This window comes from Rhamphochromis longiceps, linkage group LG15, assembly GCF_057381845.1.
Source record: "Rhamphochromis longiceps isolate RC_006_pf linkage group LG15, R_longiceps_female_GT1.1, whole genome shotgun sequence".
Classification (NCBI taxonomy): Eukaryota; Metazoa; Chordata; class Actinopteri; order Cichliformes; family Cichlidae; genus Rhamphochromis; species Rhamphochromis longiceps.
In genome coordinates, this window is record NC_140571.1 from 11,295,671 (window position 1) to 11,318,851 (window position 23,181).

The 23,181-nt window shown below is 40.7% G+C and overlaps 2 protein-coding genes across 2 annotated transcripts in view; one reads left to right on the forward strand and one right to left on the reverse strand.

Annotated features, from left to right (window-relative positions):
- Positions 1 to 54: 54 nt before the first annotated feature.
- mettl24 (methyltransferase like 24) overlaps positions 55 to 23,181 on the reverse strand; it is a 46,096-nt gene continuing 22,969 nt past the window's right edge. Inside the window, exons 2-5 of the mRNA XM_085381568.1 lie at positions 22,371 to 22,469; positions 17,110 to 17,243; positions 6,532 to 6,757; positions 55 to 1,029 (exon numbers count right to left, since the gene is read on the reverse strand). Of these exons, the coding sequence (XP_085237694.1) occupies positions 685 to 1,029; positions 6,532 to 6,757; positions 17,110 to 17,243; positions 22,371 to 22,469 (804 nt within the window). The 3' untranslated portion in view covers positions 55 to 684. The remainder of the gene's footprint in view (positions 1,030 to 6,531; positions 6,758 to 17,109; positions 17,244 to 22,370; positions 22,470 to 23,181) is intronic.
- Positions 10,618 to 12,408, forward strand: LOC146652169 (zinc finger MYM-type protein 1-like). Its single transcript, XM_085383207.1, has one exon. The coding sequence runs from the start codon at positions 10,621 to 10,623 to the stop codon at positions 12,391 to 12,393; it is 1,773 nt and encodes a 590-aa protein (XP_085239333.1). The 5' UTR covers positions 10,618 to 10,620; the 3' UTR covers positions 12,394 to 12,408.

Genomic DNA, 23,181 nt, shown 5'->3' on the forward strand with positions numbered 1-23,181 from the left:
CGAGGAAGGGAACTGATGGTGTAAAATTCTTATGTGTGAAGGTTTTTTTTGGGGGGGGGGGGGGTTATTCTATTATAATTCCAGAAACTGGAATTACAGTTGTTTTTCTCTTACTTGCACAAATATCCACGTTTAAATAGCCAACAAGCAAACTCTGTACAAGTGTACAGTCCCATTTTTTCACATTGTCATGCTGTGGTGATGCATGGAAACTACTTCTTCGGGAGCAGATCCCGTCTCTTTCCCGCCTCCTTAAAATATTCACTCACTGTCGGTGACCCTGTAACGCTGTATCCGCTTCCTTGAATTCATAATTTAGCTCGTGAGCTGCGTAGTCTATGGACTTCTGCTGTCTACTATCAGGTAGGACTGCCTGGCTTTGGGCCAGGCTTAGATAGGACCTTGATGATTTTGACTGTGACTTTCCTGCAGCCAATAATACAGCCACTATGAGGTAGAACACAGAGCCTCTGGAGGTAATTATGCTGCTCCTTTACTTGGCTTAGGTCATCGCAGGCCAGCAGAGGATGAGCGGGAGGATAAGTAGGAGCAGAGATTTTTACTTTTTTTTTTCTTTTTTTTTCAAAGGTCGGGCCAGATAAGAGCAGTGTATTTGAAGAGAGCTGTGCCCCAGAAAGTCCATGTTACACATTCAGATTTCCAGTTATCAGCGACGGTAAAAAGTTATTTTTGAGTTCTATCTGGTTTCCCTAAAGGCTTCCACTGAGTATTCACCCAGCTCAAGGTGTAAGCACTGCTGGCATTAAGCACATTCTTCTGTAGAAAAATGTGAGGTTTAGCAGGATCGCTGTGGATGTGGAAGAGGTGGAAGCCGGAGCGCTCAAGCTCCTTCAGCAGGCTGTACCAGTACCGCACCACAGATGGCTCATCGCCACCCACCTCAAAGCCTGCCCAGTGCAGGTGAAGCTCCAGCAGCAGCTGTCCCACTGAATCCAGAACTCTTTCGAGGATCAAATTTTCCAAAATCTTCCATTCTGCACTCTCCATGTCTGCCTTCAGTACATCCACCTGAAACACAACCAGAAAAACTTCCGATTTAAATGCATCTTGTTTAGGTAATAAATGACACCAAGCTGCATGGAGTTCTTACATGCAAAAGCTATTAAAAGATGAAAAGTGAAGCTTGATTTTGTTCTGCGCCGGGGATCTTGATGATGGATTGAGTGAAAGAGCAGCCTGACAAGACTTGCTGTGATAGAGCAGGGAGGAAATTTTCAGAAGATGAATGTTAATAGCACCCTTAGGTCATATTCATGTAAGGACATTCATGCATGCTCAAAGTTTAATGCATATCCTCAGGACACTGGGTTTCCTCTCAGGTCTAGTATAGCAGAGTCTTTCAGGCTCACCAGTATCTCGTAATTTTCTCAGGAAGTCCATCATGTAGCCATAGTCAATAATACATTAACCAAAGAAAATATCAGGGATTAGTGCATTAAATAGTCTTTCCTACAAAAAAAAAAACTAAACAAATAGGCTGATAACATTTCTTGAGCTAAACTAGGTGTCGGGTGGTATGGCAGCATATATATTAAACAAGCTCCTCTCCAATTGATGCATTTGACACCGCACAATATCCCCAGACCTCATTAGTGTAACTGAACAGGATTCAAAAACAACTGTGGCAAAATATCGTCCTCTGTCCTCCCCACCATTGTCCCTCACTCCCACAAGCAGAAACATGTTGTTTTTTTTGATTGGACAAAAATCACGTGATGGAAAATGATGAGACATCGCTGAAAACTAATGCTAATGTAATTTCTATCTGCTTATGTGTGTGTACATTGTGTTGTGTTGTAAGGATTATAGATGATCACACAGCTTCACTCTATCTGTCGTCATTTTTCTCTTCCGTGGACTTCCCAGAAATGGCCTTTTTGCCTTTGTGGTCCCATATCCATGTCTATGGGTGGAGCATGGGGGTTATTTCTGTTCAAATATTCTGATTTCCTTTGGCTTCATGTTTAACTGCAGACAAGCGAGCATTTTTATTTTCATGTCTTCTAAATGGAGTGTACTCACTGAACTGGTCAACAGTCTAGCACAGGTCCAACACAGAGAGGCAGATAAACATTCACACTCACATTATGTCAATCCAGTTAACCCAACATGCACATTTTCAGACTGTGGGAGGAAGCCAGAGTATCTGGAGAAAAGCCACACTAGCACAGGGACAACATTTAAACTAAGCAAAGAAATGCAGTCAGGTTCAAAAAAAGGAGGTCATGGGGGTGACAGACAACCATTATGTACATCTGTGAATTCACTCACGATAGTACGCTTATGGCCATATCACCACGAGCAATCCCGATCTGTTTGTATTTTATATTTTATTATATTTAACAATGTTAACTTTTATCTTTTAAGCTTCATTTGAATTTTAAACTGTGCCAGCAAATCAAAAAGCATGCATTTCAGTGGCTGTCTTATTAAAATTCATTTAGAACTCAGGATTAGATTTGAAACACACACAAAACACAAAGAAAAATTGACTCTGCAATAATGAAGCTGATCAGCCCCGGTGGATAGCTTCCATAGACAATTTTATGTCAAATGACTTTGCACGCTGTGAAATTCCTGCCCTCCCTAACAGAGATATTAATGTGAGACTGCTGTAAACGGTTTTAGCCAATGAGCAATGAGTTCCTCTGCTTCCAGTGAGTCATAATGTATGTGATTACTTCTGTACAGCAATCTCAGCATTAGGCATTGGAACACATTTTCATTTTAGAGAGGCTTTTGATAAAAAGTTGTCTGAGTCTGTGTAAACAAACAAGTTTGCTGATTTGAGAGCAGAACAGCAAAATGGGAGTTTACATTCGGGCTTGTTAATTAAATGGAAATGTATTTATTTGAGATAAATCCTAGCTATTACCCAGTCTTTATTTTTTCTTTTTATTGCACACAGAATACCTCAACTGACCAGCCAAACAGGACACAAATCCTGACATTATTACTAGGAATGTGTGCCTTTATTGGTGACTATGCCACCAAAGAGCAGATCATACTTCCAAATATTAATTTTACTAGAATCTAAAAGGTTGGTGAAAACACTTCAACAGCTGCATTAACCTCTCTTTGGGCTATTTCTGCAACCGTTTAAAAAGCAAGCAAAAATGCGTGAGTGTAACATTTTTTTCTCTAATTATTTCAGTGCATCGTTTAGGCACAAAAAGCACATTCTTAGTCCAAAGATTGTTAGATGTAAGTTTTTCTGCTTAGGCTAATTAAATCCCGTATGGTAGCATCTCTGGGCAGTGTTACGCAATTACTGTCATGATCGATTGTCCAATGTGCAGCTCTTTTTCGCTAAATGAGATGTGACTTCCTGCTACTGACATTTGCACCCGCCGTGACAGTGTGTGCGCTGTGTCAGCTGGTCACTAGAGCTGTGTGAATGAGTCATCTGTGTGTGTGTGTGTGTTTCTTTTTTAACTAACGGAGATAAGAAGTGCCGCACAAATGCATATTTTGACCTTTCAGAGCGACTCCCGTCTCTTGATTGCTGCCTTTCCTGTCGCCGAGGATTGGAGAAGAAACAGTTCTCCTGCTGTTTGCTGCTTGCTCCTCCTGCACACTGTGTACTCACATTAAAACCTCATTACAAGAATGCATGTGTGGCTCTGCATTTAAAACAGGTGAGGTGTGTTATCTATAACGCAGCATGGTGTACAAACCCACCCACACATACTGTAAACACGCCAGCCCTTATTTGTTCATATCTCGTCACACACCGACATCTTCATATCTTTGCAAATACCTTCTATGATTTGCGTGTTTGCTTTTTACCTGCAGAAAAGGGTTTAACAACTCGAACCGCTCAGCTTAAATCAGTTAAAGCAAAGCACCTGGTTTCTTCGCCAGGGATTCTGCTTTAGTCTAATTTAAATTTAGTCTATTTAAAACAAAAAACAATGATAAGCCCAGCTAGCAATCAATATATATTAACTGAAATGTTCACTTTATTATAGGAGAGAGGGTTAGTGGAATAAACTTTAGAGTGTTAACAGTAGTGATGCAAAAAAAAAAGATTTTGCCCTGGAGGGTGATACAGATGCTCTGCAAAGCTCACCTCAAGAAAAAAAAAAAAAAAACAGAAAAAAGGATAACCTCTGTGTAAAACACACACTTTATCCTGAGGGTGGAGTGGGAGCCCAAATTTCATGAATCAGTTTGGTTTTCTTTGGTTTTTTCATACACCAGTGAAATTCAAAGAAAACAAATAAGCAGGAACTTGACTATCAAATTGTGTTCACAATAATTAAAAGCCACCCACACCCTTTAACAGTTGGATTTAAATGCATCATGGGTGTTTACGTCAGCTAGAACACATCTGCGTTTACACCTGCTTTTGTCACGTCTCCAAGCTATCCAGATGCCCACTGTTGTTCAGATTTCATAAATATATCATAATCTGTTGCCAGTAAAACACCACATTTGTTCAGAAAATGCAACATATATATATATATATATATAATCCACTCATAATATCAGCAGGACCAAACCATATGTGAAAGGCGAAAGGGATAACATGAAACAGGGTCGCCGCACCCTGAACTGATTCTTGTTATGTCCCTGTGGGGGACACATCAGCGAACATGACCGTTTACACTAAACCCATATGTGACCACAGAGTCTCAGGGAAAAGGATTTGGCTTATTGTGCAGCATCATAAAGCTCGCTGTACTGTAAAAGCTAGTACTGCAGAGCAGCTATACTTCCAGCAACACTACACGTACAGAACAATTTCTGCTGGGAACTTTCACATTTTTCAGCAAAAGAGCCTTCAGCTGCACAAATGTTTCAACTTCACTGTGTCTTCACTGGCAGTTTTATTAACGAGTGCACTTTAGTCCTTCCTGTCCTTTGAAAGTTTGTTGTCCGCAAGCTGAGAAGTACCTGATTCAGCTGTGTTTTGCTGGAAGCTGCATGCTGAACCCCGTTTCATATTTTTAGTTCATGCTGACTTACAGATATGACACACATTCCTTGAACCAAGGTAGAAATTGGTTATATTCCTGTTTTGTGTGTGTGTGTGTATGTGCAGAATTAGTGGCACAACACAGCCATTTGCACTGTTAGCAGGTGCCTGTAGGCTTCTTTCAGCTGCTCCCTTACTTATGAGCAGTTGCCACAGATTTGGCTCTGAGGTATTTGTACCTCTTCCTGAACTCAAACCGAGAATACCGCACATGTTAGGCAAATGTGTGAAACACAATACTGTGGAATCACTCATATCTATGACTCCTCTAACAGGAAAAAGGAGGATAATCAGAAAAGGTGGCTGAGGGAAGTGACAATAATGGCTTTTAAAAAACAAGCAAACAAACAAAAAATTACATATTGGATCCTTAATGGTATCAAGGCATTTATGTACCAAACTGAATGCTCTGTCTTTAATCAGTGTTCTGTAACCGTAACTATTAAAGTTACCCGGTGAAGTGGATATATTACAAGAAGAGAGCCTTGATGCCTTTAAGTCATGATTTAATTACCTCTTTAGAGAAGCATGGCTTCCTTGACCTTGAATTACCATTTAGCCTTCCTATTCAGGCATGCTTGTTGGCTCTATAACTGTGTTTATTAGCATGCATGCTATGACTGGGCTTGGTGCGTGTGTTTATGATTGAATGTGAATGCAGATCCCTATCTGATGAGGTGAAACACAAACCCTGAGGAGTTTTGGGGAGGTAATACATCCAGCACAGTCATATTTACAAGAAAAAAAGTCACATATACGTGAAGATATTCACCTGGAGTTTAAGACAGACAGAGGAATTAATCATAATGAGCTGTTTTATGTTGAGGCGCGCAGGAGCAAACCTGCCCTTGCTTGCTATGCATGAATAATGCCGACGTTGATAAAGGAACACCTTCATCAGGTTTAAGGCAGAATCTACAACCATTTATCCATTTTATTCTGCTTATCCAAATTCAGGGTCATGGGCAGGCAACTGTTAGGGGACCTAGACCGCTGTGGGACCGCTGAGAGCTGACAAGCTTGCAGTATGAAATGTCACTAGGATTGACCTGACCTCCCTAAGTGGGCTCCACCTGACTCCACTCACTTATGTATGCATGATTCTGTTTAAACAAACTGAAAAACCACAGAGAAAAAAAGGAAAGAAAAGAAAAAAGAAAGAGGAGAAAAGCAAGTTAGAGGTGAGCGGAGCATTAAATAAAATGCTAAATAACTAAACGCGGCTAGCCTAGCCTTAACTGTGGAGGGCAGGCAGTTGAATGACTTCCACTATCATCATGTTAGTTCTTTTTTTAGTTAGATCTTTGGCTAATTTGGCTAGCAGAGTAGCCTAGCATGTTATTTTTGTTGTTGTTGTTGGTGTTAGATTATTACACTGGTTGTATGTGCCCCCTTTGGGAGGAAACTGGAGAGAACCCATGCCAACACTGGGAGAACATGCAAACTCCACTCAGGAAGACCCCAGTCTTGCTGTGCATGCCATGAGCATGCCTATCTAGAGCCTCAGTGGCCTATTCTCTATCTCTTACCTCTCTGTGTCCAAAGTCATTAAGTATGGTGGCTAGTTTCTTCGTGCTGGCATACTGACGCTGGGCAACAACGGCCGGGCTGGGATCCCTCCAATCTACAGAAAGACGATGGAGCCACATTTCAGCTTGTTGCAGGTGAGGCTGCTTAAGGCTGGGATCAAAACAGTGAACTTCACAGCCTGATTGGGCGAGAGAACTTTCCAGGGACCGGTCATCCACTCCTAACCTAGAAAACACACAAAAATACAGACAGGGCGAATATGTGAGAGTCAGCTCCATTTACAGGAATGCATATTTCATCGTCTTGACTTCATTTGTGTGAAATGTTCCAATGACGAGATGAAGAGATTCTTCATGGGACACATGAAGACTAAGTGGTACGAGTGGCCCAAATTATGATATTTTGACAAAGTTATATGGCAACTAGCTATTGAATTTCATACAATCTCACCCCTTGTGCACATTTTTAAGGAAGTCAAAGTGTGGTACAGGTACAGACAGTCAGGTAGGAAAACACAGGTATTAAAAACTTTCTAAAAATAGCCATCATTAGAGAGGGATGTTTGCATGAATGCAGCTGTATAACTTCAATGCGTGTTTATTTCATGCAGGGTTGGATTTCATTAGAAATTGGTCGCCTACTATAAAACCATCGTCTTTATTGTTGCTCCATCATTTGATAGGGCCAAGTGCTTATGAGACCCATATGGAAAAGATATATATAAATCTTATAAAGTTTTTATCTGTCTTGTATGAAACTTGTATGAAAAGCATACAGGAGTGAAAACACATATAAGATCCCTTGAAAAATTATATAATGAAACTTGTATGTTTTATATACTTACTAAAAAAATATATGAAAGTAATGAGAAAGTGGCCACTTTCATGAGTAAATCATATATGTTTTTACTATTTCTTTTCCATATGGGGAACAACGCAGGATGAAGCCCTTCTGTTGTATTCCAGTGATCTAAAACTTTAAAAATGTGCTCTGAGGCGCCACTAAAGCGAAAACATTTGATCAAAGACCCAAAGATCGGTTTTGTGACATGAAACAACACCTTAGACGTGTCAAATGCAACAGAGCGAGTAAAACTGATAAAAGGATACAGACAAGATAACACCACGGCGTCACTGTGATCTTACTTGGCCTCCAAGCCAGAAAAGAATCAATAATTCAAATGAAGGGAATAAAGATTTTAGCCAGGAGATACTTGACGCTTGTGTTTCTCTCTTATGTCTCCTTTGTTTCATGTTTCTCTCCTTTGCTCTCCACATCTCTTTTCCTACAAGTGGCCTGCTTCTCTATTTTAAAATGTGTAAATCTAAGCAGACAGACACGTTCCCTCGTGTCTCTGTCTCTTTCATGCCTTCTCTCCCTTCTCCCCGCACTTTTTCACTAACCTCTCTCCAGTGGCGTCGTTAGGCCTATTTTAGGGGTGCTGAAGCCTCCCTAAAATATTCTTAAGCCCCCCTAAATAATTTGGTGGGTTTTTTTTTTTTTTTTTTTTTTTTTTTAACTTATTCGATTTTTTTTTTAACAGAACTTGCAGACAAATTCAATATAAAGATGCAGGAATATGAGTTTAAAGAAATAATAATATAAACCTGTCGCTATTCACACAAATATGATCATAACTCGGTTGGTCCCTTTCGCTTTACATTGTTAAGGTAGCGTCAGTGCTTCGTTATCCAATCCCTTCCAGTTGTTCACAGGGGACATCCACATGACTGAAAATCCAGTCCTCGTTTTCACTGCTACTTTACACTCCGCTCGTATACACCTGCGGACACACTAGCGTGCATGTGGCAAACGGCAAGAAATCATGGATATACGCAAGTTTTTCAAGAAAGTAAGTCTTCATCACTGGCTGGTAGTAACAATTAGTTAGCTCCAGCTAACAGCAGAGAGTCCCATGTAAATAATGAACCAGGTGCTCCCCATTTTGTAAATAAAAACAAGGCTAGCGCACTAAGTTAAATTGTTAGCATAATGTTAATTTCTGTCACTCGTTTTAGCTCTGAAAAATCCAGCTGAGCTCATTCAGGTATGGTTATCATCAGTGGAAATAATAATAATCACTCCATCCCCATTAACCTGTAGGAGTCAGGGCAGAGGAGCACAGAGAGGCAGAGGGGAGAGACGTCTGCTGGAGAGGTGAGTCAAAGGATGGAGTCATTTGTGATGGAGACAGTCTGATTAGAATTTTATGGGACTCAATATGGATATGAAATATGAAACATTTCAGTCACGGTACAACATATAAGACCTGTTTAACTTGAGCTTTTATTTAGGAGAGTCAAGGTTAGAAAGTGGAGAGAGCAAAGAGAGAGATATGTATATAAGTCAAATTAGCCTGACTCACATATTTTTGAGGGTTCTATTTTAATATTACTTCAATTCAAGTAATTTAGTAATATTTTTCAGGGCTTTAAATTGCAACCATTTTAGTCACATGCGTGCTCAAAATATAATGTTTGTAACTTCAAAATATTTGGGAGCAACAAATTAGGGGAGAGCGGGGTAAGTTGTCACACGGGTAAGTTGTCACACTGTTCATAACTCCAACACTAGAGGCTCTATCTCAAAAATGAAATAGCCACTTTGTGTGACTTCTTCTTCTATAGTCAACCTCCTGTTCACATGTGGTCAAGACTGCTCTAATCTGAGGTGAGCACATCTTTTTTATTTTTTTGACCTAAAAGGAAAAATAAATCACTTTAAATTTTCTTCAGTACAACTTTGTTAGGTATAGATGTTACAGATTATTATTTTACACAAAATAGAGGAGACATTAACGTGTCTTTTGATACTTCAGCTGATTTGCTATGTTGAGCTAACCCTGACATTTAGCCAAAATTAGCATAAATGTCAGTTTGGGGCAAGTTGTCTCATTAACTTTGGGGCAAGTCGTCACATGTGAATTGTGACTATGAAGTTGAGTCTGATTAATCAGAAATAAGGCATCTGTTTTGTTCAGAGTATAAACATGTTAAGTAAAGCAAATTATTTGCAGCATTCCATTCAGTTATGATGGATTTATGTGCAAGCCAGAGAACATTTGAGTTTAAAGTTCAAACTAAAGTTTTCTTTCTACTTAATGTTTTGATTAAAATGTGTATTGGATTGAAATAATTGTTTTTTTCCAAATTCTCTTGGCATAATTGTTCAAATTTCCAGTTTTGGTTTGAATTTAACAATTAAAATCAATAATCATAATTAAGTATTTGTGTTCATATTTTAAGATAATCTAGTGTGACAACTTACCTGCCGATGGGGCAAATTGTCACAAGTGCACATTCTCCTTTCAACAGTCTACAACTCCGTAATGAGATAAGATATGAAAATGTAATCAATACATCATATGTGCCCGAGACTTCCGTCTTTCATTTGGTGAAACATTTATTACGTTGTGATGTATGGTGCTCAGTAAAAGTTAGTCAGTGTGAAGAGTGTGACAACTTACCCCGCTCTCCCCTACTGTGGAGCGGGAGCAGAAGTCATGATATTAGCAATTTACATTACAATTCAGTATGTTTTAATGTATCTTGAAGGGTGAGGCAGAAGGAGTGGCTGAGGGAGAAAAAGGTCAACAGGCAAGTTCAAGTCAGAGAGAGCAAGGAGAGACAGAGGAGCTGCAGCAAATGGATCGAGAGGCAGAGGAAGATCAAGTTATTACAGAGAGAGGAGAGCAAACAGGCCAAGAGAGGGAAAATGATGAAGCAGCTGCAGCAACTCATTCTACTACAGGGTTTGATTTAGGTGACAAAGACACAGGGCCCAGACAGGTGAAGCTGAAGAGCTATCCACATGATACTTTTGGTACACAGAAGCGAGCATTTAACCACAGCTGGTTTGAAAAGCACAACTGGTTAGAATATTCAGTCAACCAGAATGCAGCTTTCTGCTTCCCATGTAGAGTGTTTGGCAAAAACATCAAACATGATAGTTTGGTCAGTAACGGTTGCAAGACCTGGAAGAAAGCTTTAGTCATCTTTGGCAAGCATGAGATGGCACAAACGCATAAGGACAGTGTTGTTACATGGAAAAGCTACCAGGGAACTAGCAAACAGGGAAACGTTGCACAGATGATAGCAACTGCAAATGTGAGTGAGATAGTCGAAAGAAGAGAGTATCTCAGACGAATTGTTGCAGTCACCTCTATGTTAGGGAGACAGGGACTCCCTTTTCGTGGTCATGATGAAGGTGAAGACAGCCCAAACAGAGGGAATTTTCTTGCGTGCATGGAGCTTTTGAAGGAGTTTGATCCTTTTCTTCAAAAACATAATCCCCCATCAAATGCACAGTATATCTCACCAACATCCCAGAATGACATGATTGACTGTTGTGCCCAGGAAGTTACTAGTGTCATTGTATCTGAAATGACAAAGTCTAAAGTCTATTCCATCATGGTGGATGAGGCAAGGGATAAAAAGGCAGAGCAGTTAGCTGTTTGTGTCAGGTACGTGTCAGAGGGGGCAGTGAAGGAGCGTTTCCTTGCACTTGCAGAGATAAAATCATTTGATGCCCAGTCCATTGCAAATGAGATTCAGCAGCAGATCCAAAACTATGGTCTTGCAGAGCTTAAGTGTGTAGCACAAACATATGATGGTGCAGCCGTTATGAGTGGCTCCACTGGAGGTGTACAAGCACATTTTAGAAGGCTCCATCCTGAGGCTATCTATGTGCATTGTTATGCTCATCAACTCAACCTGGTTTTGTGCAATACTTGCAAGGCTGTCCCAGAGGCTGTGGAGCTTTTCAGCTTGTTGGAGTGTGTGTATTCTTTCTTCAGCACCTCCCTAGTCAATCATCATAAGTTCATGGAGACTCAGGCAAAGCTTGGATTGACAAAAACTGAGCTTGTGCAACTTTCAAACACTCGCTGGGCATGTCAGTTGCGATCAATCAGTGCAGTTCTTGAGACATTGCCTGCCATTTTGGAGTGCCTATCTGCAATTGGATCCCCCATAGCTGTTGGTCTCAGAGCAAAGCTCTACAAGTTCTCAGCAGTCTATGCACTACTGATGTTTCAGTCGATTCTGTCTGTAACCGAAGGACTCCACAAATTCCTGCAGAAAGAGACTTTAGACCTGGCAGAAGCTTTTATCTGCAAACAAGCTGTGTGTGACACACTTAAGGGCAAACACTCAGATGCATTTGCTACAGAGCTGTATGAGAAAACCAAGGCCCTGTGTAACACCCACAGTATCCCTGAACCAGGTGCCAAGACAAGGCACAAACAGAGGAAAATGGAGGATTTTGTCCTGGAGGCAACTGTGGGTTCACGCACTGAATTGAACAACTCAGACACATTGAAAAGAGAGTTACTTTTCCCTTGTGTGGATCGGATGGTTGGCGAGCTTGATCAAAGATTTTGCAGTGTAGATGCAGGGCTGCTAAAAGGCGTCCAGGCATGCAGTCCTAAATCTGAGAACTTCTTGAGTGAACCACACTTGAATGAACTTGCAAAGCACTACAGACTTGACCTGAAAAAAGAGGAGGTTCTGGTGGCCAGAAACTTTCTTACCCGGAAAACAGAGGCTGGATGTCCACCCAAAAATATGTTGTCTGTGTACAACCTCCTTGATTCAGACATGTTTCCCTCTCTGAAGGCAACCATCCAAGTTGCCCTAACAGTGCCTGTCAGCAGCTGCTCGTGCGAACGGTCCTTTAGTGCACTGCGTCGGCTGCACTCCTGGCTGCGTCAAACAATGGGTCAGAAAAGACTTCACAGTCTTGCAGTCATGTCTATTGAAAAAGACACGCTTCAGCATCTGAGTCACAACAGAGTGATTGACCGATTTGCCACTCTTAAAAACAGACGTCATTCTTTGATGCTTCCACCCACCAACTGGTGATTGCAGCCAGAAAAATGTACTTTTTTATTTTCAGTTTTTTTCTTGTTATTGATGCAGCAAACACATTTCCTCTGTTTTTTTGTTGTACTGTATTATAAAGCAGACTGAAATAAAACAATAGATCTATTGGTGGCCTAGGATGTTTAATCTGTCCAAAAAAGTAGGAAAACAATTTCTCAGTCTTTGTTTTCTGTTTGTGAAATTTTGTGCTCATTCACTACGTTCGTTCATGTCGTGTGCATCTCTTGGGGGCTAAGCCCCCCCTGTCCTTAAAACCTAGTGACACCCCTGCCTCTCTCACTGCTGTTCACTGTTTATTCCACCCCTCCCTTCTCTAATTCCACAATTTTCTCCTTTTCTTCCTGTCACTGTCTCTGCATCTGCATTCCCCTGTGTCTTGTTTGCGCGGCGGCTGTATTCTGTAATCGTGACAAAGGGAGTAGATTTCACAGTACGCGTCTTTTACAGATGAGGCACCGGGTCCCCAAATGCATCACGCTGGTGGGAAGATGAGAAATGAGCATATGTGAGGGATTGAGATGCAACTAGATGTCTCTTTTTAAAGCACTAAATATTTCATTGAGAGTTTTTCATTCTCTGGTGAGGTTTTGGTGAGCGGCTGAGAATCAGTGCAGCGAAACTACGGGGATCGGGGATGACTCATGAGGCGGCAGGAGCAAAAGGGGGGAGTCACAGTGCATCACATGCCCTTCAGAATAACAATGTTCATAAAGGAGGGTCTCTACTAGGTCTCTCATGAGAGCAGGAGGGGTAACATAATGGATGAATGGCTACATAAATGTGGGTGTTCTAGAAAGAAATTTACTTCATACACATTCTTTATAGAGGCTGTAAGGAGACTGCTGTTGATGTAACCAAATATGAAGATCTGTGATTGTTTAGATTCTTGGTCACAAACTCCCAGAGGATTGTAAATGTAATAAAGAGCTATGAATCCACCTGACCCATTATGTCAGCAGCCTGTCTGGGTGTGGTGAAGTCTGGGGCTGATTAACAAACCCTTGGTGGGTCGAGAAACTGTCCCAGTTTGTGCCAGTTTTTTCTCATTCTGGCCTCTGTCACTGTCTGTCTCTCACTTTAAATTTCACACTTGGACAAGATACAAGGGAATTGGTGGCAGAAAACCATAACCACTGCCTCAGGCACAGGTATAGCAGTTCGACCCCTGGCTCCACTATCTTCGGACAAGATACTGAACCCCGAGTTACTTGTGACATATTCATCAGGGTCTGATTGTTATATTGATTTCACTTAGGCAAAGAAACAAGATGTGTATTGTTTCTTTGAGGGTCCACGTAGAGAAGAAAGGGGCTCTATACCAGTCAATTTAGAGTTACTAGGAAACCTAAAGGCCAAACTGAAAATATAATCAAGAAGATAACGACATGAAAATAGTAAAACTACAAAACACCATAAACACAGGAATCCTAATGGACTAGAAATAAAGCAATAAGAGGAATAAAACCCATTGCAGTCCAAATACTAATAGAAAAACTCAGAGTTAAGGAACAAAACCCAATTTTATGACAATATTTGTCTCCAAAGGACATGAATAAACATGTCCTTTAAATGTGAAAAGGTTTTTTTGTTTGTTTGTTGGGGTTTTTTTTCACCCTCATGTCCATTAGCCTGTGTTGATGCTCTAAAGTTGTGTCATTCATTCTACAGGTAACTTGTCAAGTTTAGACCAGTTTCATAGAGCAGAAATCTTTTCTGCCCTTCATGTGCAAATCCAACATGACTTCACAGTTCTGTCTCCTTGAATGTTGACTAAAAATGAGACAGTATGATCTGAGCAAACATTTTCAATATTATCTGTGAACTTGAATGTTGCCCCTCCAAAGTTTTACCTGCGAAATAGAAAATGTGGAGGTGTAGTCAACGACAAATTTTAACGACAAACTTTTCAGCATCTCGCAGGAAAATGACAGGTGTAAATAATTAAATTAACACTGCTGTTGCTGCTTCAATTTCAAGGTTATGGTTATGGTTATGGTTTCAGGCTCACTGTCACACTAATGGATTACTGATCGCTGATGTCATTAAAAACAGTAAAAATCCAAAACTTACAGTTTGTCCAGTGGTCACTTGACTAATGTTTAAATGCCCAACTTTACAGCAGAAATCCTCTTAATCAGAAGTAAACATCTTGACAGCCTCATTAAAAAAGGTCCTTACAGGCTAATTTAACCATTTTTCGCAACACTGTTCATGTTAAGCTTGTTTTTTTTAAAAAATTTAGATTATTATCAGGTTATTGTGACTGATGGGTTGCTGCCAACACAGGAAGAAATGTCTAATAGACATCTGCAAATACACTGATTTGGAAATCTCAATTGGCCTTTTTTAATAAGCCTGTGCTACAGTTTTGATGAGTGAAATAAGAGTATATGTGTTGTGTATATATTTAGCACTGAATTTCTTAGCACTGTCTCTTAGAACCCTGTCAGGTTGCCAGTCTGTTGCAGGGCTTGGCTTCACATCTATCTTCGTCCAGCTTCTATATAAAACCTATGGTTATTAACTGGTTGTGGGGGTTTTGTTACACTCATTTAGTTCATACTAAAGCCATCACTCATAGAATAATGCTTGGTTAACTTCCTAAAAATCACCAAACAGCCTTTACTCTGGGAAGAACAATAGGTAATGGTGATGAGATGGCTGATTATCATATTTTCTTAATTTTGCCCAGAAGGGGAGCTAAAGGAAACAAAGCATGAGAAGCCAGAGCCACCGTTGCTACTAGCTATACTGCAGGTATTAATGCTGTTATCCACTAGCAGCATCTCACATGCCCACATTTATGTTAAAAGTCAAGTCACTTTATTTATGTAGCGTATTAAAAATGCTGGACCTCAATATTCGATCTCAAGTTCTTTCCACCGGAGGCAGATGGACTAATTATACAAATACTGAAGAATACACGGAAGACAAGGGATACAAGTTTAAACAAAGCCTGCTTTAATTTGAGCAGAATGTGGGCTGTTTTTACAGCAGTGGAAAAGGTGGATAATTGGTCTTTCATGTGGAAAAACATCCTGCGTCCCCCCCTATACACCAACATGTGACAGACCAATCAGTGAACAGCTGCTCATCCTTCCCAGGCACAGCCATCCCCGGCTCGTTGCACATCATGCAAATGAGATGTATCAGCTGCACACGTTCAGCAAAACACACGAAAGTGTACCTACATAATGTGCTGAGTTCAAAGGCACATACAGAGGCGTACTAAAAGCATTTGGCTTTTCTATTAAATCCCTTTTAATCTTCTGCAGTTGACTACAGTTGAGGGCTTTGCAAGTCAGAGAAACTCTCCTGAGAGTAGGATGCTCAACATACCTGGCAAAGAGGCAAGAGTATGACCAAGAAGTGTGTGTGAGAGCATGTGTACGTGTATGCACGCGCGCGCGTGTGTGTGTGTGTGTAATGAATGTAGGTCAGATAGGGGACATGGGGAGGAACTTCAGAGAGCAGTTTGCAGGCTGACTTGATTAACTCTCTCCGTGAGATTCTAGGAAATTTATTTTGTTACTCGGGAAGTTTAATTTTTTTTAAAGAATTTAATGTCTTTTTGGGACTCGCTTTTACTGTATTCGACAGAGTTGAGTTGACGTAGTGTAAACTGATTTAATTCCAGAGGTATTAAGTGATCAGTTAGATAGGAAGAGATCGCCAAGTAGCTTTCATTGATTTGAAAAATTAGATCTGAGTCACATTTTCCAAGCCGATATTCAAGCCAAATATCAAAATGTTTGTATCAATCTCTGAGATGTTTGATAAAACTCATTTGAATTTTAGTGCGTGTCCATGTAGCTTGTCTGCACAGAGTGCCGTTGCAGTCAGCCAGAGGATATCAGATGTTTTTTTCTCCTGTCTATTTGGCCTCTGACACCCTTTTGACCTCCCCGCCCCTCCTGCCACTCTCCCACACCTATCTGCGCCTCGCTTGCCTTGATGCCAGCACACCTGTGCTGTCTCTCAACGGTCAAACTAATAAGCCTTCTCTCCCAGCAGAAAAATCCCTTCAACCATTGCTGCACCTCAGCATTGGCCGAGCAGACTTAGACTGAGCCGATCCATGGCACAAAGCTAAGAGTGAATGACAGCCTGGGCTTAAGAAGGTCAAACGCCTTGGTGGTCTGGCTGACTGAAGTCAAGGTTACATGCCAATCCAGTTAAAGGAACCAAAGGTAGAATAGTTATGACGTTTGAAGTTTAACAAAAGACAACAAATTAAAGGAAAATGTGCAGAGTGAAAATGGAACTGCACGAAGACAAAAGCAATGTAAGAAGAAAGACATAAAGACAAAATAAAATCATACTCAGTGTACAATTAGTCGCCGAGGACATGAAAAGATGAGGCTAACAAGGAAGGTGGAGAAAGACACGCACTTCATTTATTGTGTGTGAAAATAGACATTGAATATATTTTTATGATACAGAATAAACTTTACTTTACTATAAAGTTTACTAACAGCTGTGGCAATTTTGATAACCAGCAGATATCTCACAGCCTGTCTCAGAACGAGATGTTCTGAATAATTGTGTCACCTGCAGATAATTCCGTCACTGTTTGTTTCCGTGTAAGCGACTACAGTTGACTCCATTCCCTATATATTGGACAATTCCTTGTTAGGGGAACACACATTTAGCAAAAACAAAATTATGTGTGAGTGTCTAACAAACAATACTCACCCAAAAGAGTACACCCTACAGTGTCTGCTCTCTATCCTGCGGATCAGTTTATAATTGGGATCTAGGCACACAGCCCATGCCCCAATGGACCCTTCCTGGTCTGCTTTCTTGCCTCGAAGTGACGCACATGACACCTGGACAAACATAAATGTAAACACAAAGCAAGACATAATAACAGCCATTTTTCCAGGAACAAGGAGCAGAACTTATTGTCAAGACAGCCATGTTATCTGACACAGTGGGAGTCCTGTATTGCAAATATAAATGGAACAAGAAATGAATGACAGAGCAACAGAACCACATCGACTCGATTCGCAAAGCAAAAATAAGTGTCTGTGTCTGTATGCTGGACATTCAAGACTGGTCACTGAATGTGAAAGTGAACTAGTCGTTAACTGGGCAGGGGGTTGTGGTGAGATAAATCTTCTGAGAAGCGGGCATTTCATGTGTAAGAGCGCATTACTCTTTGACAGCATTACTCCAACCAAACGAGTGAGATTTCATTCTGTACAATAAATGGAGTCCTAGGGATTTCAAGCAAACACGAGTCAAATGTGGCAGCATAGTTGACACTCTGATATATCCTGATTTCTTTAGGTGAGTTCTACAACTCAGACTCAGACATGATGCACAGCTGGTGCTGATGCACTGCCGAGTGTCACTGGGTTGGCAGAAAGAAACTAAAAACGAGGACTTTAAATCCTTCATTTATGATTAAGATTGTACTTTTACCCCCTTTAATCCACAAAATTTGTTGGATTTAAAACACAGTATCCTTTTAGCTGCTTCCATATAAAAGTCTTTGGATCCTGCCATATCTTTAACAAAAATATTTTTTCAGTACTGTACAATAACAGTGTATTGTTCTACAATGTTGTGGATTATATTTTTCAACCTTAAAAATACAGCTTTCATAATCAATTTCAACCAAGACTCCAAGGACCAACATTTGCAAAAATGCTGTATACACACCTGCATATACCAGTACAGAGCAGGAGCAACTGCTCAAATGTTTGCTGTGCGGTTTCTCCACATTCTGTCTGATGCCGAGATTAACTTTGCAAGGGAAGAAACAATATTGGCTCAGACATCAAATGTCTGGCTTTACTGTACTACACCATTCAAGTCCAAAGTAGCATGTTCACAGCTACACTTTGTTTGTGCTACTGCATCTTATCACAGCTAGAGAGTTGCTAGGTAAAATCATTTGCAATGACGTATACAGTGGTGCACTGAAAACCTCCATGCAGTTGCTTTGGTTGCCAGCAGATTGCCACTCTTACATAAAGATGCTGATTTGTCTGCAAACTACCCTCTCCGTGGCAGTGAAACTGTGTGCAGAGAGAACATTTTGTGATGAGAATATTTGCCTTCAAAAGTGAAAGTTGCGCCCTTTTAAATGTCTTAGTTGCAGCAGCAAGGGGCAACTCTTAATTTGAAAGCAAAGCAAGCATTTTCGGTTTGCGTCACTTTTGGCAACCGCTTATTGAGTGGTTGGCAGACAAGTTAGCATTTTCTATGCAAACTACAGGTGACTTCAGCAATTTGCTAGCAAACAAAGCCACAAGGAGGTTTTTAGCATCCTCTTTGCGACTAATTTCACCAACAAACAGCCAGCAACCACTCACCATCTAGTCGGGGAGTGCATATTTTTTCCTAGTGATCAGAAGTTGCCCGGGGATTTCTCACCAGTCTTTAAAAAAGCTAAAATCTCCTTGAGCAAGAGACCAAAACTTATATTATTCCCAATAAAAGGCATCCACCTTGCACAGCAGCTTCCACAAACTTCTAGTCTAAAAAGAGAGCCTAATGTGAAAGTATGCTGATTACCATTACATATCTTCTGGCTGCAAAATGAAATCTGAGTGTTTAGAACTCTGTATTGAAATGAGCTTTTATCTCCCCTGATTGATAAAATCAAATTGCTTTCGCAGCTTTCTTTATTTCCTAATCAATCTCCCATTTGCTATAATGTCTGCTTTCCAAACACAACACATTTAAAACACTCAGCCTAAATTTTCAAAATGGCACTTTGATAACTAGTAGGTGACGGCTATATCCATCTTTCATTTACATTCAATGGTGAATAAGAAATACTTTCTAGATCCTAACTCAGGTAAAAAGACACAGATGGCAGACGTTTTGCAGCCAAGCGAATGTGTAAGAAGAAATGTACTATGTCCCAGCCTCTTATAAATCCACTTACTGTTCCTAAAATAGAAGAAATTTACATTTGAAACTGTTCATTAGCCGTGTTTACATTGCCAGCCTTCCCTTTTTTGGCAAGCTGGATTTGCACAGTTTCAAAAGAACCTCTTAGGCGTAATTTCTTACTGTGGCTTTTGTATAAATCGCCCATTTTAATGAGATCATTCTGTGACAGGTCACGCAGGAAGGAACCAACTGAATCACTGAAGTGCAGTGTCACCATCTGACAAAGGACAAAAGTTGCCCGATGTGTCTTTGTTGCTCTCTATTTAAACCAATTCTTACATATTGAACATTCTCCACAATGTCTGTCATCGTTAATGCGTTCGAGTTGAAAGCGTTTATCTGCATACAATGCACTGTGGAAAATTAAATGCGAAATCACTCTTGATTATTTTGCCACTTCACATCTAAAGACATATCAGTTGCATTGAGCTGCTGAGAGCTGAACAAAGCTACAAAGAATACTGAGCTGTAAAACCGAGAACATTCACTGAGCGTGAATGAGAAGTTCATTCTTATTGTTGATAAGCTAATCAGAAATTGATCCCATGCTCCTGCTGCCTTATTCTTTCACACTATTATTAGTAGTATTATTAATATTTTTATATAGACTTACTCTTATCTGTGCATGAACACGTGAAAGCTGCTGACTGGTATTGATTGGACAGTTGTGTCGCAGGCCATCTCTCTTAGTAACAGTTCCACCAGGCACTATGTCAGTCAGCATTACAGCAGAGGATGCTGCTATCCCCACACCAGCTCCCTCCACCCTCGCCTGTCACTGTCAATGACAGACAGTTCCCTTCCACAGCTCCTCACAAACACACACTTGTACACACATGCTCACAAGATCTCTTTCTCTCTGTTCCTGTCCTTGTCCCTTCCTTCCTCACGCACAAAAATCCAAAAGTACCTAAACACACACACACGCACATCCCAGCACTAATTCATAATGAACTAAATTTCTGCTTTGTGAAAGACAGACTGAGTGATGCTTAGTCATTTGGAGATTGGTACTCTGTGCTCTGGCTATGTTGTGTGTCCTGTCATGACCAGATATCTAAAAATAATATTAAAAGTGCTTTTAATGAGCTCAGAAAACAGACCTAGACCTCAATTAAAAAAATTATATTAGAAAATATTCATAAAAACAAAAAGAACCAACAGGGGGTCGATCAGGTTACCTACTAATCAGAAGGTTGGTGGTTTGATCCCTGGCTGCTCCAGTAAGCATGCCAAATATCCCCGGGCAAGATACTAACCTCAAGTTGCTCTCCAACGCATCCATCAGTGTATGCATGTGTGTGAATGTTAAATAAAAAGCACTTTTATAGAAACAGCATAGAAAACAGCTTGTGAGAATGAGTGTGAATGATGTATAAAGTGCTTTGAGCGCTCAGGTAGAGTAGTAAAGCACTATATAGGGAGTGCAGAATTATTAGTCAAGTTGTATTTCTGAGGAATAATTTTATTATTGAACAACAACCATGTTCTCAATGAACCCAAAAAACTCATTAATATCAAAGCTGAATGTTTTTGGAAGTAGTTTTTAGTTTGGTTTTAGTTTTAGCTATTTTAGGGGGATATCTGTGTGTGCAGGTGACTATTACTGTGCATAATTATTAGGCAACTTAACAAAAAACAAATATATACCCATTTCAATTATTTATTTTTACCAGTGACACCAATATAACATCTCCACATTCACAAATATACATTTCTGACATTCAAAAACAAAACAAAAACAAATCAGCGACCAATATAGCCACCTTTCTTTGCAAGGACACTCAAAAGCCTGCCATCCATGGATTCTGTCAGTGTTTTGATCTGTTCACCATCAACATTGCGTGCAGCAGCAACCACAGCCTCCCAGACACTGTTCAGAGAGGTGTACTGTTTTCCCTCCTTGTAAATCTCACATTTGATGATGGACCACAGGTTCTCAATGGGGTTCAGATCAGGTGAACAAGGAGGCCATGTCATTAGTTTTTCTTCTTTTATACCCTTTCTTGCCAGCCACGCTGTGGAGTACTTGGATGCGTGTGATGGAGCATTGTCCTGCATGAAAATCATGTTTTTCTTGAAGGATGCAGACTTCTTCGTGTACCACTGCTTAAAGGTGTCTTCCAGAAACTGGCAGTAGGACTGGGAGTTGAGCTTGACCAGCCCAAACCAGTACTCCACCTCCACCTTGCTGCCGTCTGAGTCGGACTGGAGCTCTCTGCCCTTTACCAATCCAGCCACGGGCCCATCCATCTGGCCCATCAAGACTCACTCTCATTTCATCAGTCCATAAAACCTTAGAAAAACCAGTCTTGAGATATTTCTTGGCCCAGTCTTGACGTTTCAGCTTGTGTGTCTTGTTCAGTGGTGGTCGTCTTTCAGCCTTTCTTACCTTGGCCATGTCTCTGAGTATTGCACACCTTGTGCTTTTGGGCACTCCAGTGATGTTGCAGCTCTGAAATATGGCCAAACTGGTGGCAAGTGGCATCTTGGCAGCTGCACGCTTGACTTTTCTCAGTTCATGGGCAGTTATTTTGCGCCTTGGTTTTTCCACACGCTTCTTGCGACCCTGTTGACTATTTTGAATGAAACGCTTGATTGTTCGATGATCACGCTTCAGAAGCTTTGCAATTTTGAGACTGCTGCATCCCTCTGCAAGATATCTCACTATTTTTGACTTTTCTGAGCCTGTCAAGTCCTTCTTTTGACCCATTTTGGCAAAGGAAAGGACGTTGCCTAATAATTATGCACACCTGATAGAGGGTGTTGATGTCATTAGACCACACCCCTTCTCATTACAGAGATGCACATCACCTAATATGCTTAATTGGTAGTAGGCTTTCGAGCCTATACAGCTTGGAGTAAGACAACATGCATGAAGAGGATGATGTGGACAAAATACTCATTTGCCTAATAATTCTGCACTCCCTGTATAAGAACCAGTCCATTTACACTTAATCTGTCAGTGGTTTTAATGTTGGCATTTTAAATGAATAATAATCAAAAATACATTTCGGTAGCAAATGAAATTTAAAAAAAAATCTCACTTGCTGAGTTGTGATGTAGCTGAGGAACCTTTTAGCTTCATCCTCCAGTGACTGACTCTCACTGGCCCAGGGCTCCAGGTCTATATGCCACCGTGGAGTCTGAATAGGGGAACATACGCATATACATGAACAGTTACAATGGAAATAATATGAAAATGAGCAACTCACTAACATCAAAGTAGGCCACTCACAAGAAATCCAGTGCAAGGACAACAATAAAGGGAGCTTTATTCTTTCAGGTATTATAACCCTCTTGTGTATAGCCACTGATAGAACTAGGTCACAGTGTGCTCTGAGGAAAATTTCCCCCACACACACGTGTTAGCGACAAACAGCTAAAGTTCATTTCTGTTGTTATTTTAGTAAAATGGGGACTGCTAGCCTATTTACTCACGTGTATGCTTTGCTGGAAGGTATGGATTGAGCTTTGTTTGAAAGTGGAAGAATAAGATCTTAGACCCCTTCATCAGGGGGCTTTAGCAGCTTTAGCTCTGTGCTGCATTCCTGAAACGTGGCAGAACCTTGCTTTAAAGCCTGCTTCCATGCTACAGGAATGCGCCTGTTTGTGATTAGAGGAGGGTTAAAGAGTATGCAGTACAGAGGGCGACAGAGACGGCTCTGTGATGATGTATTCGTTGCTTGTACAATCATTTCTTGGGTCAAACACCACAGCCAAGTGTTCATTAGCAGCCCTGGAACAAATTATCTGCTGTGGTTTGATGAGAGTGCACGTCCCTGCCTAGGGCGCTCCTGTGTATGGGCACTGCAGTTTATTTCATAATTTCCCATAGCTGTGCAAATTAGATTAGGC